Here is an 18,840-nt window from a genome sequence, read left to right as displayed (position 1 = left end):
TCTCCAGCCAACGTTTCAACTCATTTGACAGAAACTCACCCCCGCGGCCAGTCTGAATAGCTTTGATATGCATATCCAACTTCCTTTCCACCGCTTTTGCCCATTTAGTAAACACTTTATATACCTCGGACTTGTGCTTCATGGCAAACACCCAGGAATACCTGGTATAGTCGTCGGTAGCCACTAGGCAATACTGCCTCCCCGACAGACTCCTTGGAAATGGGCCAATAACATCGAGGTGAACCAACTCTAAAGCACGCTTACTCTCTTTGGTGCTTTTCCTAGCTACTGCACAAGCCCTGCTCTTAGTCTTTTTACAGACTTGGCAGTCTAAGTAACACCTGCAGGGCTTTACCTTCAGACCTGGCACCATCTCTAGGGTCTTTTTCAATGCATTAAACCCACAGTGCCCAAGTCTTCTATGGAACAGATGGATGCATTGGTCGTGCACTGGCACATTTGACACTTGTGCAGCCTGGGCACAATGACTCTGAACCACATATACATTCCCATCTCTTTTCCCAGTAGCAAGCAGCTTCCCCCCACCTCCTAAGATCTTACAACAGGTTTTTTCAAATTTTACCTGATAGCCATCATCAATTAGCATGCTGACACTTAGCAAATTTGACCTTAATGAGGGGACACACAAAACATGCTGCAATGTGTAATCCAAAACAGGAAACGCTACACAGCCAGTACATGTAACAGCAAAGGGAGTACCGTCGGCTAATCTAACATGACTGAGTTCAGGAATGTCAACATCTCTCAGCAGCTCCTTGTCACAGCAGAGATGGCTCGTTGCACCAGAGTCTAATATCCAGGCAGACCCGGTACTCTCTCCTGCAGAAGTGACCAGCCGGGCTTCTTCCTCACATCTGCTGGTGGTCCTCTGCCCTCGCTGCCTCCGTCCACGCCGCTTCCCTTTCTCTGGGCAAACGCGCAAAAGGTGCGAGGATGATCCACAACCAAAGCAACGCCTCACAGACAGTGCAGTCGGCTCCACTTCAGCCTTTGGTTGTCTGCCAACAGCACAAGCCGGCTCACTCTTGGACGCCTTCCCAGACGAGCCGATAGCCACACGCTCTCCAGCCGACACTCCCGGATAGCTCACAGCTGCAATCCTTTCCTGGAAATCCAGCAGGTGGGCACACACGTACTCCATAGTCAGAGTCGCCACATCAACCGTCTCCAGGGATGTAATTAGGGGTGTAAACTCAGGCGGCAACGAAGACAGCAAAATATACACCCTGTCATCAGGAGCTACAGTTTTGCCCCTGGCTTCAAGCTCAATGAAGCAGTCTGTTAGCTTCTTGATGTGCTGCCTTACACACCCTCCAGCCGGCATTAAAGTGCGGAACATCTTCCTGGTCAAGGCCATTAGGGAGCCTGCAGTGGTACTAACGTAGACCCCACTGAGTGCATCCCAGGCAGCCTTGGCAGTGTCCTTCCCTCGCACATATATCAACTGGTCATCTCCTACTGCTAGCACAATATTTGCCAGCGCCTTCCCGGCCAACACAGTCTCGGCAGGAGATAACAAGGCAGGGGGATTACTTACAAACAGCCATTGACCCTCACGCTTAAGATAGTGTTTCATTCGCAGGCTCCACACCGCGTAGTTGGCTGAGTTAAGCTTCTCGATGGCCACTGCAAGATGCTGCTGAGCCATGATGCCGACTCCTCCACACAGCTGGCTGCCGTCCTCCCTCTGGCTCTCGGAATGAGATAGCTGGTACTCCTTTGTCCTTCAACCGGCGTTCCTCGCCTCCGGCTCCTTAACAACTCTCGGTCAGCTCAGCACTCACGTTGCTCCTCCGCGCAGTGGAACCGCCCTGGGCCCATAACCCTGTTGGTGCGGGTGTTTGCAGAGAGAGCGGTGTGATGTGCTCAACGGTGAGCCCCAGTAAAGACGTGAGCCAGACACCTGCAGCTAGTGCTAAAACAGTGTATTTACAATATATACAACACGTGCTCACTAGTGCAGAAAAATACATTAAACACAGGACCAGAGTGCTCCGCCAGCATGTGAACTCTCGAAGAGAGACCTGTGCATTGCAAGCACAGTCCATATATAGTTCTATCAGCCAATCCTGGCAGTCCACAGTCATGCTGACTCAGCAGGTCCTTTCCACCTGTCTTCTGCCAGCTCAAACCGGCTTGTAGATAAGGTCACTGTGACCTAGCATGCCAGCTAGATCACCTGCTGTCACATTTGAGCTGTCAAACTGTGTAAAGATAGATTCAACTACTGACAGTCCTTTGGGATCATATTCGGGTTTGGCATCCCACATTGTAACGGTCCCATAATTTGCATACACTCATTGATTTTTCTTAAGTCCTGTAAGTTCTTAAGTCCTGTAACAAACTCCATTTTCCTGATTTCTTTTTGACAACAAAAATAGGGGTGTTCCAAGGGCTGGTACTAGGACGGATGTGCCCAAGTTGAATCTGCTCCTGTATAAGGGCCTCCGATGCACGGAGCTTTTCTAATGGAAGCGGCCACTGATCTAGCCATACTGGGGCTACTGACTTCCACTGTATAGGCAGGGCGTGTAATGGCGCTGCTGGGGAGGCCCTTAGGATAAATTTGTCGTGATTTTTGCTCCTAGTTCTGCCATTAAATCCCTCCCCCACAATGTCACTGGTGTTTTCATGATTAGCGGTCTCAGAACAACAGTCTTTCCTTCAGATTGAAATATTATGGGGTGGATACTCCTTTCAGCAGCCGTGAAGCCACCTATTCCATACACGTTTGCAGCAGGGCTCTTAGGCAGGTTCTTAGGCCAATCTTTTTCTGCAATAACAGTAACATCTGCCCCTGAATCTAACATGCCTTTTATAGTCTTCCCTGCCATGTTGACTGAGAGGCAGGGGCGGTCAGCAGACATCTGAATTGTTGCCATGGCTGAAGTAAATGGCAGCGCTGCTAACTCAGTCGCGTCTAAAGTTGGCATTAATAGGACAGACGCCACCCTCAGTCCCTCTGGTATCACTGCATCTGCAGAAGCCCATACATGTAAGGTGACATATGGCGAACAGGAAGAGGCAAACACTCCTGGGATCACTCTCCAATTAGGAGAAAGCAAAATTGGCAGCACAAGTCCCAAAAATCTTGATGGGATGGCAGTAGGTAAAACTGCTTGGACCGGGATGGTGGCCCCTGCTTGCAGAGTAACTGCTTCATTAATAACAACAGGTATGGCAGAGACCTCCCCTGATATTGGTGGGGAGGGTTCATTGACCCAAGGGACGACACCCTTTTGGCCACTCCCATAGTTTTCTTCCCCAATTATTTGCCCCGGGCCTGGGGATGGCCCGTCATCTCGTTTCCCTGCTGCTGTTCCATAGCAGGGCCATCCTGAACAGGGTGGGATCTGCATTGGTTGGCCCAATGAAAACCTTTGTGGCAGTGGGGACACTTTTTTGAGGGCCTATTCTGCCCCCTAGGGATGGAGCGGCACTGAGCTCGAAAATGGCCTTCCTTGCCACATCCATAGCAGAGCTTTCCACTTGCTGGATTTGATGATCCTTGGGCAGTTTGAACTGCAGCCACCGGAAGGCGTGCTGCATGTGATTGAGATCCCACATTTTGGCACACTCTGAGCATAGACTGAATATCAGTGTTTGGATTGTTATAGACAGGTGTCAGGGCTGCCTTGCAATCCTCATTAGCATTTTCAAAAGCCAGCTGTTTAAGCAAAAGTTTTCTGGCCCTGGCACTGTCAATTTGGCGTTCAACCGCTCTCATTAGCCGATTGACAAATTCTGTATATTGTTCCGTGGCTCCCTGGTGGATATTGGCAAAACTGGACAAGGTATTGTCTCCAGCTTCTGGGATCTTTTCCTACGCTTTAATGACCAGCGCGGCTATTTGGGAGAGTGCTTTGTCTGTTAACATCACCTGTTGTACAGCTGTAGTATAATTTCCTTGTCCAATCAACATATCTTGGGTAATGTTAACTACAGGATTTGCAGCAGCATTTAGGGCCGCTTGTTCATTGGCTAATTGTCTCCATTCTTCAAGACAGAGCAAACCTTGCGCTGGGGGCAATAGAGAGCGCAAAAGCATTTGCCAGTCAGTTGGAGGGAGACGTTGGAGTGACAGGCTTTCCAATATAGCCCTAGTGTAAGGTGCCTGAATCCCATTGTCCCGGACTGACCGCTGTAATTCCTTCAGGGTCTGGAGTGGTAGTGGATCATATCTATCAGGAGCAGCTGGGGCTCCTCCCCCACCTGGGGCTCCTTGAATATTCGGGAAAGCAGCTTGAGTTTGGCCTACGTCCCCGTCCTCCAGCACCGCAGTTTGAAGGGCTGTAGCTAGCTGTGCTGATCTCTGCATCAACGGGGCAAGAACTATATTGTTTTGGCCTTCATTATCTGTATCTGGGTCATCTGGTGTTTTAGGAGGTGGATGACGAGTTTGATCATACCCAGGAGGTGACACAGGTGGCCCTGGGGGCCGTGGTGGGAGGATTTGTGGTAAGGGGGCGGAAGACATTACTCCAGCCTCCGTCTGCTGATTAAATAGAATGTTGGTGGGTTTGGCCCCTTTTAAACAAGCCCTCACTTTACACCAGGTGAACAGAACTTTGGCTGTGATTTTAGGATGATCCTGGAAAGCACTGCCTATTTTACACCATTCTTGTAATTTGAAGGTTCCACTTTCAGGGACCCATGGGCAGATGTCCGCTATAGCCTTAACCAAGTCCAAAACATCTGGCTTTTTAATAGCAAATCCTTCTTTGGAAAGAAGATAATGTAGATCTTGACAAAAGTCTGCTTGTGCTGCGGATAAGCCAGAGCCCATCTTTTCTACAGTGTCTGTGTTCTTTTCTTTGACAAGTCAACTCATCCTTGGGATCCGTAGATGATTTAAGGCGCCTTGTAGAAACCCTTGCCGGGCGGGATGAATTGACAACCAGGCAGTAAAACAGCTTATCTTATCTCTGTTGCCTCACACGCGGGACCAAATGTCGGAGGGCCAGCTCTGACACCGTAGATGCATAAAGAAAGATTTATGAGGCAATAAAACCTCAGGGAGACGTCTGGTTAAAGGAAAGTGCGCACGAAGGTTGAGCAAGGAATCAGAGGTAGATCACCTCTTAGAAGACTCCTCTTAGAAGATCCCGCCTGCCTTTGTCCGCACACTTTTATTATCAACATGACATCACAACATTCCACCAACATTAGCCAATTAATCGTTGTACTTATTCTACCTAGCGACAACCCTGCGCGTGCGTACATCAATCAACTAACATGTTTATCTTACCAGAGCACTAACAAGCTTGCATGCAGAATACTCCGTTCACGGTCTCATCTCTCAGCTCTCAACCTGCATTCCTACAGAAAAATTGTAAATTCCCGCATATGCAAATAGAATTAATAATGGTTATGTTGACATCAGCTAAGATTTCAATCACACTCAAGTGGAAAGAACCCCCCCCCCCAAAACAGTACACCAGTGGTTTATATAGTTATGAGAATGTTTTGTTTTAGACAAGATCTTGGACAACCTACCTAGACCAGAAGATGATGCAAGTCAATCCTGTCTATTAGAGAGGTGGTCTCCGCTTTTGAATAATAAATCACATGGTTTTAGGGATAAAGGCTATGCTTTAATCTCTCCTGTCTGTACACTAATCTCTCATCAATCTCTCCTGTCATCAATCTCTCCTGTCTGTACACTAGATATAAAAAGGTTTCACTATGACAGTGAACTGGTGTTTGTATTCACAAGATATATGATTATAGATAACTATAGCTGTCTTTGTTAATTAATTTTAGTGTGAAGATTTTCTGTCACAATATTGTTAACTCTATTTTTTATCAATAAAACAATTTTAAAAATAAAAAAATGGAAAGAATAACAAGACTTAAAAATCTGTATGAGAAAACTTCAGCCTTCCAGGACATTCAATGGGTGATCTCAAAGCAGCTGTTTTATTGCAAAGGAAATTCAGGAACAGACTGGAAAGGCAAATTGCTGAACTACAAGTTATTACAACACTCAGAACAACCTGCCAGGATTTAACAATATTAGTTTTTAATTTCACTATATATGCTAAACTCATTCAGTACTTACACTTGTATTCTCACCAAAAAGAACTATACATTTTTTTAGTGTATTTCTTATTTGGAATAGTAGATTAGAATTCTGATTGTAATGTAATGCAGTTAATAATAAAATGTAATGTCATTTAGAATGGTATATTGGAATGCATTTGTCTGGTCTGGTAACAAAGGAGACATAACACTGCACTACAAATCTCTCACCTCAAAGAAAAGGATGCTGATGGTTACCTCCGTGATTGAGAGCAGATGGATAGAGTGTAGCAACAGTATCTCAGTTAATTGCTCTTAGCACTCCTCAATTCAGAGGGATATATTTATCCATTTATCTCCAATTTTTACATATTTATTTGCTTCACTTAAATCCAAACAAATGGTGACCATATAACTTATTTGTTATTCCTGTTTGCATCTGTTAAAATATCTTATTTATGTTGTGCATGCTAATCTGCTGTTCAACCTCTACCTATATCTGTAGGCTGATAACTTCCATTTTAATATATATGAGGAAGTGTGTGTGCACCCGAGTCAGCTCATACCTTGACTCAAACTTTGTTCTTCTGCTTAAGACCAACATGGCTACCCAACTGGATCTATCATACTTGCTGAAGTTAGCGTTCTAGGAAGTTAAGCTACTTCCAAACCATATTCAGTAACTAGGAGACAAGTGACTGGCTTTCCTTGCCCCAAGCATATGTAATCCAGAAGAGAAAGAAACAGAAATAGAAACATTTACCTTATAGTAGAAGACATTACATGGAAGCTAAACAATTCTAGATCTCACAGGCATTAATCTCTTATCCCCTTTTAAGGGTAGAGTCCGCAGCACTAGACAAAAAATTGTCCACCCCTTTCTTTGGGACATCAACGGTCACTGTCTTATTTGCAGCACTGGAAGACAGAGGACAAGGCATGAATGATGTCATGCACTGGACCTGGGCACCTGTGCCTGAAGATAAATTTTATTAGCATTCAAATGGAGGTTCCTTTTTACAGTTAGGTAGACAATCCTCAAAACACTTCCTGGAAAATGGTCTGGTCAGCAGGGAATGGCAGAACACACGTGAGGCAGAACATGTTTACAGAAAATGTAAACCTCACACTGTGTTTAAAAATGCCTATTTGGCCAGCTTTACTAATCCCCCCAAATGAAGTTTTGTCCTTTTCAAAGTGGAAGATAGTAATGTGAAACTGGGCAATATAAGTTTGGTACAACATAGGGGATTTTCTGCTTTTATAGGGTTGTGTCTGGAGCCAGTGCAGCTGATAGAGCACAGACTGTATATGTGCTCTTAAAGGGGAGCTGGTAATGACCCACACCACCACATACTACACCAGTTGAAGTTTCTGGAGCAAGTTGAAGGGCAGCCCTGCATAGAGCAAGTTGCAGTAGTCTAATCTAGAAGTTGCATGGATCACTGTGGCCAGGTCAGCGTGGGTCAGTAAGGGATCAGTTGCTGGGCTTGGTGAAAAATGTCGTTGTGGCTGTATTTGTGACTTGAGCCTTCAATGAAAGGGACCTGAGCTTCCAATGAAAGGGCAGCTCAATATATTGGAACCTGAAAAATGCCAGGTTTTTTTTTTTTGCAGTTTTCAGTCAGAAATGACATCGCAGTGTTGCACAGTACCATTTCTGCCTCTCAGTCTGCCCCCCCTCCCAAGTTCCTTTGCCAATTTAGTAAGCCTCTTACCAGTAACCAGACAAACAATCCTTTGCATTGGGGTGGTGGTAGGAGAGAAATGCATTGCAACACTGAATTACTTTCCTCACTAATGTTCTGGGAGGATGACGCGATCAGTCCACTGCCTAATTCACCGCCCTGAGCCTGCTTCGGCCGGAAGGGCGGGATATAAATAAAATGATTGATTGATTCAACTGTTTTCATTAGGGGAACTGATGAGTGATAAAACAGTGCCAGTTTCTAGATTTCTGTCAGATCAGTCACACTGGTAAACTACCGTATTTTCCGCTCCATAAGATGCACCTCCCCCCCCCCAAAAAAAAAAGTGTGGGGGGAAAGTGTGTACGTCTTATGGAGCAAATACTGCAAAAAAGAGTGTACGTTGGGGACCTTAATGATGCCGTGGGGAAGCCTGCAGCCAGATCAGAAAGCAAGGACAACATGGAAGGAGAGCGGGTCCAGGCAGGAAACTTACAATTCCATGGTGGCAGCATGGAGAAGCGGGTCCTGGCCAAGAAGGAGGAGATCGTACAGAGGAGGAGGGAAGGCTGCAAGCGAGGAGTGAGTGCTGTTGCTGGCTGTGTAATTGCCGCACTGATTGGAGAAGAGTTTATGTTATTGCCACGCTGATTGGAGAAGAGTGCTGTTGCTGGCTGTGTTATTGCCGCGCTGATTGGAGAAGAGTGTTGTTGCTGGCTGTGTTATTGCCGCGCTGATTGGAGAAGAGTGCTGTTGCTGGCTGTGTAATTGCTGCGCTGATTGGAGAAGGGTTTGTGTTATTGCCGCGCTGATTGGAGAAGAGTGCTGTTGCTGGCTGTGTTATTGCCGCGCTGATTGTAGAAGAGTGCTGTTGCTGGCTGTGTTATTGCCGCGCTGATTGGAGAAGAGTTTGTGTTATTGCCGCGCTGATTGGAAAAGAGTTTGTAGTAGGCGGCGTTTCCTAGTAGACAGCGGGGACAGCAGTGCGCATGCGCATTACTCTCCATTCAACGGCTGGGCTTGTCTGAGGTATTATGAATGCTGGCTGCAGGGGGCACAATTCATTAAAAAAAATAAACTTTATCACTTATTAAATCTTGATTTACCCCATACATATGATGTTCCACTTTGAGCATTAAATATTAAACTTTAGTGGTCAGTATTACCAAAATTATGATGTACAAAGTCAGGTTACTGGAATCAGTTATTCATTTATACTGCACACATGATGCACAAAGTCCATTTTTGTGTTTGTTTTTAGGTCTTAAATATGTTATAAATTTTAATATGGCTGATGGTTGTTCTCATTGATTTAAGACAATGCTCAGTGCAGGTTATTGGTCAGTGATAATGCGCAGGCCAGCGGTAAGTGACAACGCAAATGTCAGCGCTCAGTGGTAACACAAATGGTCGGCGCTCAATGGTAATGCAAATGTTCAGCGCTTAGTGACAATGCAAATGGTTAGTGCTCAATGGTAAACATTGAAGAAATGATACTGACAGTTCCTTCATTTCTTACAGAAAAATACTGCAGTACCTCATTCTACCACTGCAAGGATGATAAAGCAGAAAAGGCTAGCATATAAAATTCCTTTTAAACTAGAGGTAGTAAAATATGCTAAGGAGCATAGAAACAGCAGCGGAGAGACATTTTGGGCCTCCTCCAACTGAAAAAATGATTAGAGAGTGGAGGAAACACGAGGATCAGCTGCAAAAAGCAGATAAAAGTAAGCACACTTTCTGTGGCCACAGTTGGAGGTGGACATGAAAGAATGGATCATATGTCACCGGAATAATGGCTTCTCTGTCTCGACAAAAATGATCATATTTGAAGCGAAACGCATTTCTATAGAGAAAGGCATTCAGGATTTTACAGGATCATCATCATGGTGCTACAGATTTATGAGGCAATGTGGTCTTGCTATGCAGACCAAAACTAGAATTGCGCAAAAAATGCCAAAAGAATATGAATCTAAAATTCTGTCCTTTCATAATTTTGTTATTGATGCTAGGAAGAAAAATGGCTTTGAAATTGGCCAGATTGGGAATATGGATGAAGTCCCGCTAACCTTTGATGTGCCATCTAATTGGACTGTAGATCTGAAGGGTGCCAAAACCATCACTGTGAAAACTTCAGGGCATGAGAAGACCCATTACACAGCTGTGTTGTCCTGCTGTGCCGATGGCACTAAATTGCCACCCATGTTGATTTTCAAAAGGAAAACATTTCCAAAAGAAGTGATTCCGCGAGAAGTTGTTGTACATGTACATGAGAAAGGATGGATGGATGAAAATGGAATGAGAATATGGGTTGAAAAGGTGTGGTCCAAACGTCCTGGAGGACTTCTGAAAAAACCTGCCTTATTAGTGCTTGACCAGTTTAGAGTACATATTAGCGAACCAACAAAAAGTGCTTCAAAGAAGTGAAGACTCATCTAGCTGTAATTCCCGGAGGTCTTACCAGCCAGTTGCAACCTCTTGATGTTTCCATCAACAAGCCATTTAAGGTCTTAATAAGAGAAGAGTGGAAAAAATGGATGGCTGCTGATAATCATGATCTGACATCTACTGGACGAATGAAGAGGCCCACCATCACTCAAGTTTGTGAATGGGTGAAAACATCATGGGACTCTGTAAAGGAGGAGATCATTGTACAGTCATTCAAAAAATGTGGCATTAGCAATGCCTTAGATGGAAGTGAAGACGGTATCTTATATGAAGACAGTGAAGAAAGTGATGTCAGTGATTGTGAGCAAATGAGCTTCATAAATTCTGACTCTAGCGATGATGAGTTCTTGGGGTTTCCAGAAAACTAGAGTACTCAAACCTTTAAGTCTCTCCATTTGTTAATTACAATGATCATGGTTCTTAAAGCCACTGTTGACTTCTGTTTACTTTACATGGTTCAAATGTTATTCTGTTATAGTTTATTAAATATTTTATTACACTATTTGGTTCAGAATATTTTTTTCCTGTTTTCCTTCTCTAAGAACTAGGTGCGTCTTATGGTCAGGTGCGTCTTATGGAGCGAAAAATACGGTACATTTTACCTGAGGGCTATAGATGAAGGATTTGGTGCTTTTTTTTTTCTTCATTGGAAATAGCAGTAACTTTATATGTAGCTTCAAGTGCCAGTGATAGCTTTATTTTTGAAGCCTGTGCAACGGACTATAGGAGGCTGTAGAGCATTCATTATTTGTAAGGCTGCCCTTTAAATAGCTGAGCAAGGCATGATTTAAAACTGTGATTTATAAGATTTCCCATTATTTGCAGCTAAATAAAGTGTAAGAGTTTGGAATTAATATCAAGAATTTATTTAAAACATGTACATTTTTTCATTACAAATAATCTTGCTTGGTTAAATAAGATTTAGTGGTATCTGACTGGACAGTGACATTAACATTTTCTTTGACAGTTTATTCATTACATATATACAGTACAGTCCATCCAGAGTTAAAGTGGTTAAATCATGTTTACTTAAACCAGTAAGATTTTCAACTTGGATTGTACCCATAGTTCTCTTCGTAATATTATAAACTGTGTATATCTTTAGTTAATAATTAATATTGACATTTCATTTCATAACTTTCTTATAAATATAGTGCAAGTACACCAGTTAAATACTTTCCCTCTCCCTTCTCTGATCATTTCCCATTCCATCCCCTTGCCTCCCATTTTCCATTTCCCCCGTTTGTATTTTTCTTCCCTTTACCATCTCATATGCACTGTCAGGAAGGGACATCTCAGAAGAGTCATTTCAGCTCAAGTCGGCATCGCCAGAGGCTAGTGGAACCAGCAGCTGCAAAAGTGAGTGGATTTAAGGGCTATTTAAAATGCTGAATGGGTGAAATATCATATCTTTCATTATGTTTGCACATTTTACCTTAGCAATAGTTACACTTGTTTTTCTTCAGGTGGGTAGCCATTTTGGTCTGAAGCAGCCCAACAAATTTTGAACCCTGTGGCACCTTTTAAGACCAACAGAGGGTGCTTTCACACAGTGATTGTTTGCAAGTGGATTTTCCTATTCTTGCACAGTAAAAATCCATTTGCAGAGCACATTATTAGGTGTGTGTGAACACAGCCAAAGTTTTATTCAAGGTATAAGCTTTTGTATCTGAAGAAGCATGCTTGCATAGTTTTGTTGGTCTATAGGTGTCACTGGGCTCAAACTTTGTTTCACCTATTTTTCTTGTTACTATATCACTGTTGTTCAGAATGTTAAGTGAAAAATCTTGAAATGCCAACAGAAAGTGAAGTAGCTTTAATGTTTTGGAAATGCAAACTGTGTCAATGGAACAATGGAACAAAAAGTTAAGTGTTTGTAGCTTGTTTTCACTTTGGAATATACACTTTTTGTGGCAAGCTATAGTAATTTTGACATGGTACTTTCCATGTGAACAATGCCAGTGTGGTGTATTTAAAAGGGCTGGCCTTTATGAAGTCTCAATCTAATTTACAAAGTAGTTGTGTTTTCTTCTCTGAGTTTCTAGGAGGAAAGAGAGGGTGGAGGGCTGTCAAAACCTTGAATGATGAAAGGCCAGTTTGCTGAGATGCCCAGATATGGATGTCTGGTAAAATTAGAGTTTGTTCTAGCAAAGCAACGCTCTTTTTGGGAACATTCTTCTTACTGAATCACAGCACCTTTTTGTAACCAAACAGAAGTACATGTAACTGAGATTAACACACAGTTTTCCTTGTTTTTCCCTGGCCTGCCTCCTTGCTCTCCTTTTGTTTCCTTTGTCTAAAAATATAAATTATAAGACTAGGAAAAGCAACAGATCAGATCATCCATATGTGACTTGATATATGTGATTTATCTGATCTGCTCTCTTTCCTCTGTTGTATATGTCTGTTCTATCTTTCATAAAACGTGTTGTGTACTTAAGGGCCTTGATTTGTGTGCTAGAAGAACTGTCATTGTGTACACTTGTATAGCTTGGTGAGATCTGGAGGAAACAAACTGAGTGTCTGTTATGATGAATAAAATCCTTGTCAGCTGGAAGGGGGAAAAACTTACCTGTAACTGTTGTTCATCAAGTGGTCTTCTGTGCAGACATACATTGGAACTGTGTGTGTCCTTGCCAGCTGTGGAAGAGATTTCCAAAGATTGCCCCTCCCTCTGGTGCTTTCCTGCCAAAATGACCAGGAGGTGGGGTGCTGCTCCCTCAGCTCTCTCCATGCCACTGCCAGAGTCTTCAAGAAACAAAGGTTCTTGAGAGTTTACAGCAGGGCAGGAGGGATGGATGTGTACCTACACAGAAGACCACTTGATGAACAACAGTAAGTGCAACTCTGTTTTTATCATTGTGGCTTCTGTTCAGTCCCACCTTGGGAGACTAGCAAGCTCACTGAATGAAAGGGGTGGGTGCAAATCTCTCAAAGGAAGACACCACACTTTCTCAACTGTTGTTTAGTTTCACATATTGACCTTCACAAAGAACTGTCTTATAATGGAGCAGGGAACTGTCCACAAGTGTCTCAACTGAAATACATGCAAGAATGTATTAAGGAAAAATAGCACTCTTTTTAAAGAGAGCCGTGATACGTAAAGTGGTATTTTTTTAATTTTAAAACCTGCAGCTTTATTTAATCTTAATGCATTACAACAATGCCAGAAACAAGAATGCAAAAATATAAGCAAAGAAGAACCAATAAATAAATATATATAAAACCACCACAACAAAAATAATTGAGCAAACATAGAAGTACAGCCATCTTAAATGAGTAGAGGAAGAACATTAACAAGATTTATATAAAAGCCCGTTGCAAAATAATTATAATAAACAAGTAGAAATTAAAAATAATAGTAATAACAATAATAATGGAAGAAAAAAGAAAAAGAAGGGAGAATATAAATATATACACGTATACATACACATATATAAACATACACACACACACATAAACATATACATACACATTCATATATATACATGAGAAATCAAATAAAAATAAAAGTAGAATTAGTAATAATTAAGAACAACTATCGTATTTTTCGCTCCATAAGACGCACTTTTCCCTCCCCAAAAAGTGGGGGGGGGGAGTGTGTGCGCCTTATGGAGCGAATACTGACAGCCCCCCCACCCCCTGCACTTCCGATGTGCTTCTCTCCCAGCCCCAATTCCCCCCCCCCACTTCCCGGCTCCGTGGCTTCTAGCGCCGCCTCAGTGCCCTCGCCCGGCCTCCGCCTCTTTGAGGGGGCGGGAAGACAAGCCAGTGGAGCAGAGGCAGCATCGCTTGGTATGGAGCTAAACAAACATCTAGACTCTGTTGAAGAAAGCAACTCCAGATGCCATCTGATTGTAAACAAGCTGAATAGCTCTGGAGGAGTCAGAGGGGTGGCAGTGAAGAAGACTGGTCGAAATGTCTCTTCGAGAGGGCCGCTGCCACTCTGGCGATGAAGTTCGCGCTGCTGCCTCTTTTTTCTACCAATGCCAAACACTCCATTCCCAAACTGAGGCTGCAGCTGTTTCCCACCCTTGACAGCCGACGCAGCTCCAACTTCTCCCTCTTTCTATTTGTTTACAATCAGATGACATCACTCCTGCCCGAGCCCCCTCCCTCCGCCCTCACTCCCCTTCGTGCCGTAGACGGGAGAAGGTTGAAGTGTTTGTCAACGTCGCTGCTGCCCTCCTACATCAGCGGGAGGCAGATGAGTTGGGCGGAGCTTTTCAATTCAGTTCTCTGAACACGCTCAGTGCTTTCCCTAACTCTCCTCTTTTTCCCTGATCCCCGGCACTCGCGCTCCCCTCCACCCCCTGCCCTCTCACTCAACCACCAGAGCTGGCTGTCCCTTGCCCCCATGCATCCTTCCCTTTACACCCGGGCCAGCATGATACGCGAGATCGCCACAGCTGTGGGCTTCATCTCCAAGTTCCTGTGCACCAAGGAACTGATGAATGAGCGGCAGTTGCAAACGTTCAGCCAGAGCCAGAGCCGGCAGGTGAGAGATGGCCGGGGTGGGGGTGGGGGACGGGACTTCAAGAAGGAAAAGGGGAAAAGTTGGATCTACATGGATCTTCATGAATTCATATGATTTTTTACATTGAAATGAAATAAAACCACTGTAATTCTATAGATCCTGTCTTAGACTATAGGCAGGACTACAAAAATCATGCTTCCACGGATTCGTGGCGCCTCAGCAATGCAAAAACAGGGTTCCAAAGCAGGGATCCTCATGAATTCATATGATTTTATGGTGAAATGAAATCAAACCAACATCATGTTGTAGATCCTCTCTTAGACTATAGGCAGGACCACAAAAATAATGCCTCCACGAATTTGTGGCACCACAGCACTGAAAAAACATGTTTCCAAACCACGGATCCTCATGATTTTTGCTTCGGATCCCCCAAAGCTCACCATCTATTTTTATATCGTGTCCATGGGCAGAGTTTGCACCCCAGAAATCGTGATCCACGGCTTCGTGGCAGCACCATGGACCAAAAACTTGGTTTTGAACCACGGATCCTTATGGATCCTCATGATTTTTGCTTTGGATCCCCCAAAGCTCACCATCTATTCTTATATTGTGTCCATGGGCAGAGTTTGCACCCCAGAAATCGTGGCTCCACGGCTTCGAGGCAGCACCATGGACCAAAAACTTGGTTTTGAACCACGGATCCTTATGGAGCCTCATGATTTTTGCTTTGGATCCCCCCAAGCCTTCCATCCAGTCACATATCATGTCCATGGGCAGAGTTTGCACCACAGAAATCATGGATCCACGGCTTCGTGGCAGCGCCAAAGACCAAAAACTTGGTTTTGGACCACGGATCCTCATGGATCCACATGATTTTTGCCTTGGATCCCCCCCCCAAGATCACCATGCAGTCACATATCATATCCATGGGCAGTTTGCACCCCAGAAATTGTGGATCCATGGCTTCGTGTCAGCACCGTAGAACAAAAACTTGGTTTTGGACCACGGATGCTCATGAATCCTCATGATTTTCACTTTGGGCCACCCCAAGCTCACCATCCAATCAAGGTGGAGGGAACAGCTGAACCGCCCTGGGAGCCCCCCCCCCAGCAGGAGGAGGAGGAGCCCCATGGCTTGGGGCTGGCGACCGGGTCCGCTGAGTCTGCAGCACTTAGACTATGTGTTCCTCACGTAGTATTCACAAGTATTGGTGCCTTTTTGCCAGCCCCGTTTGTGCCGAAGGAAGGAAGGCTTCAAGGGGCATGGCCTAGGAGGGGTGGAAGTCTTCATGCGGTGATGGTGGCCAGTGCTCCCGAGGCGTCTTTTTCAGTTACAGTATGTAAATAAACATTAAATTTGCCCGAGATGTTTTTTTTTTTTTTTGAAGCAACAGTGGGAGGGCTTCTGGAGTTTTGGCCCTGCTGGTGGACATCCTGATAGCACCTGGGTTTTGGCCACTGTGTGACACAGTGATGGACTGGATGAACCCTTCCCTAAGAGCAGCAACAAAAGATAATGGTGATATTGGATTTATATCCCACCCCATACTCTGAATCTCAGAAGGGCTCACAGTCTCCTTTATCTTCCTCTCCAACAACAGACACCCTGTGAGGTAGGCGAGGCTGAGAGAGCTCTCCCAGAAGCCGCCCTTTCGAGGACAACTCCTATGATAGTGATGGCTGACCCAAGGCCATTTTATTACACTATTTGGTTCAGAATATTTTTTTCCTGTTTTCCTCCTCTAAAAACTAAGTGCGTCTTTTGGTCAGGTGCGTCTTATGGAGCAAAAAATACGGTAAATAAGAGACACTGCACCCGAAAGTGGAGATCCCTAAGCCCAGGAAGGGAAAAGGATAAAAAGTGATATTGAACAGCTATGCAGTCAAGACAGTGTGACTGACCCACAGTGATGGGTTGTGTGAGAATACTGACTATGTGTGATGTGAGGACTGAGAGACAATCCCTTTGTGAAACTTCATTAATAAAGAGAGCATAGGTTAAAACTCACATTCCACAGCTCAAATGAAGCACCAGGGAAGTACCAAAAAAAAAAGAGGGTTTATATCTCTGTTTTGTGACATCTTTAGAAATCTAATAAGGAAAAAGAAAGTTTAGGGCAGAAGTGTTAAATGTGTGGCTGCGGCCTAATCTAGACCCCATAGGACTCCAATCAGGACTGCCATCAAGTGGTTCTCATCTGCTTCCTTCTCCCTCTCCTGCTTCCTTTGGTTGGCATTTTTCCGTTTTTCTTGCACTTTTCCTCTCCCCCTCCTCTCTTTTCACCAAGGGAGGAAGAAGGGAGAAGCTTCAGCCAATGGAGGGCTTGGCTCTGTAGCTCTGCTGGGTGATTGATAGAGCCTGACTCTCTTAATCAAACAGCAGAGCTACAGAGCCAAGTCCCTCCATTAGTTGAGACTTCTCCTCCCTCCTCCCCCCTTGGGGAAGAGGGAGGGGGAAGAGGAGAGGCAGCTTTGCTTGGCTGCCTCAATCCCATTGGAAAAATGCAAAAAAAAAAAAATCTCTAAGGCCTTTAACACAGTTTTATTCAAGGTATGAGTTTTTTGCCTTGCTATTCTCTCTCTCTCTCTGTTGTGTGTGCTGTTAAGCTCATTTTTGTCAGGGCTCTCATGGGTGCAACTGGATCCCCTCCTGTGTTTCACTGTATTCATGCCGTGATCCAATCTCTCTCAATAGGAAAGCAATGGGAACTTTTTAGATGAAGAATAGGCTGAGAGTATGTGTTCAGCACATTTCCTGTGGAGTGGGGATTTTGAACCTACATTTCCCAGATAGTATACTGGTAGTGACCACTATACATGGCTGTCTCTCTATTCTTGCACTGCCTCATGGCTCTGATTCAGCGAGAAGGGTGGGGTATAAACCTGTAGTCGTCTTCTTCCACTGGGCTGGGACATGCACTCTGTGGCCTTCTATCACTCCTGATGTCAAGATTTCAGATCAATCCCAGAACCTCTGCAGCCCAAGCCAGATTTGGCTGACTATCTTTCAAAGCTGAGTGCTCCATGGAAATCACACTCGCAGCTCTCTAAGTCAAAGACTCCCCCTTGACCCTCTCCAGACCATTCTGATGAGGAAGAGTCCTCCATCCACTCCAACCGCGAATCAGGGAGCACTCATTCTGACCTGGCCGACTTCAATTCCGAACCACACCTCACATGAGCACTTGCTGTACCTTGAAGAGATAGCACAAATATATTTTGTTTGAATATTTATTAATCTTTATTACATCAGTTTAGTAATTGTGGCCATGAGCTTTGTAACTTCTCAAGGCAGCCCAACTCTCCAATCATTATAACACACTGGCGTTTGCTACCAATCGTGTCACATAAGAGTGACTCAAGAGACAAACTGAACTCAGCTGAAATAAGAGCTCTCTCCCAGAAGTAGCATTGGGACTGAGCACCTTGGGAGAGTCAGTGCCAGTTCCTGGTAGGAAGAATGGAGTGTGGAAACACATGAACCCAACAAGGGGAAATTGCTTACCAAAAGATTGGGCTTGGAAGTGCAGGTTTAGCATTGTTACTGAAAACAATGGCAGCTAAGGAGCACCCCCCTAAAAAAAAATCATTGATGCTTCCTAAGGTTACCATGGAATCCAAAGGAGAGGTGCTTAGGCTTGCTTCCAAAAAGCATACTTGCTGATCACTTCTGAATTCCCCATGGAGATGGCAAAAGTAAGCCTTGCCTGTACCTGAAACAGCACCTGAGATGAAAAGCCACTTAGGATTCTGTTAGGGTTCCCATTCCCCAGGTAGGAATCCCCTGGTTTTGGGGGCTTCTGCCCACTGATGGCTGGTGGGGGAAACCCTGCCCACAAACAGTGATGTCCCTGATGCATGGATATGACATCATCATGTTGGGTATGTCACCTCCAAACTTCTTTCCTTGGAACTGAGAGAAGGAGAGCATCCTTCAGTCAGGCAGCATCTGCCAGGCTTTCCCTCATTCCACTTGCCTTTCACCCCATAATATAAATAGAACAGAGTTTGAGTCCAGTGGCATCTTTAAGTCCAACAAAGTTTAATCCTGGGTATAAGTTTTCATGTGCATGTACATTTCTTCACAATAGTAATAGTTTTGCGAACACATAGTTAGCTTAATCTTTGGCTAGAATGAAGAGTACAAAGCCTGATACATCTGTAAGCCACCCTGAGCCCGCCTCGG

The 18,840-nt window shown here is 44.4% G+C and overlaps 1 protein-coding gene across 9 annotated transcripts in view; it reads left to right on the top strand.

Annotated features, from left to right (window-relative positions):
* The window catches only part of MAST4 (microtubule associated serine/threonine kinase family member 4), a 478,500-nt gene that overhangs the window by 193,968 nt on the left and 265,692 nt on the right, over positions 1-18,840 (top strand). For 6 of the 9 annotated variants that reach the window (XM_060235884.1, XM_060235883.1, XM_060235889.1 and 3 more), the window contains one exon: positions 11,463-11,537. The exons of the other annotated variants lie outside the window; for them this stretch is intronic. In XM_060235884.1, coding sequence (XP_060091867.1) covers positions 11,463-11,537 — 75 coding nt within the window. The remainder of the gene's footprint in view (positions 1-11,462; positions 11,538-18,840) is intronic. 9 annotated transcript variants of the gene reach the window in all.

This window comes from Heteronotia binoei, chromosome 4, assembly GCF_032191835.1.
Source record: "Heteronotia binoei isolate CCM8104 ecotype False Entrance Well chromosome 4, APGP_CSIRO_Hbin_v1, whole genome shotgun sequence".
Taxonomy (NCBI): Eukaryota; Metazoa; Chordata; class Lepidosauria; order Squamata; family Gekkonidae; genus Heteronotia; species Heteronotia binoei.
The sequence above is the reverse complement of the archived record's forward strand: the minus strand, read 5'-3'. Positions and strand labels throughout refer to the sequence as shown.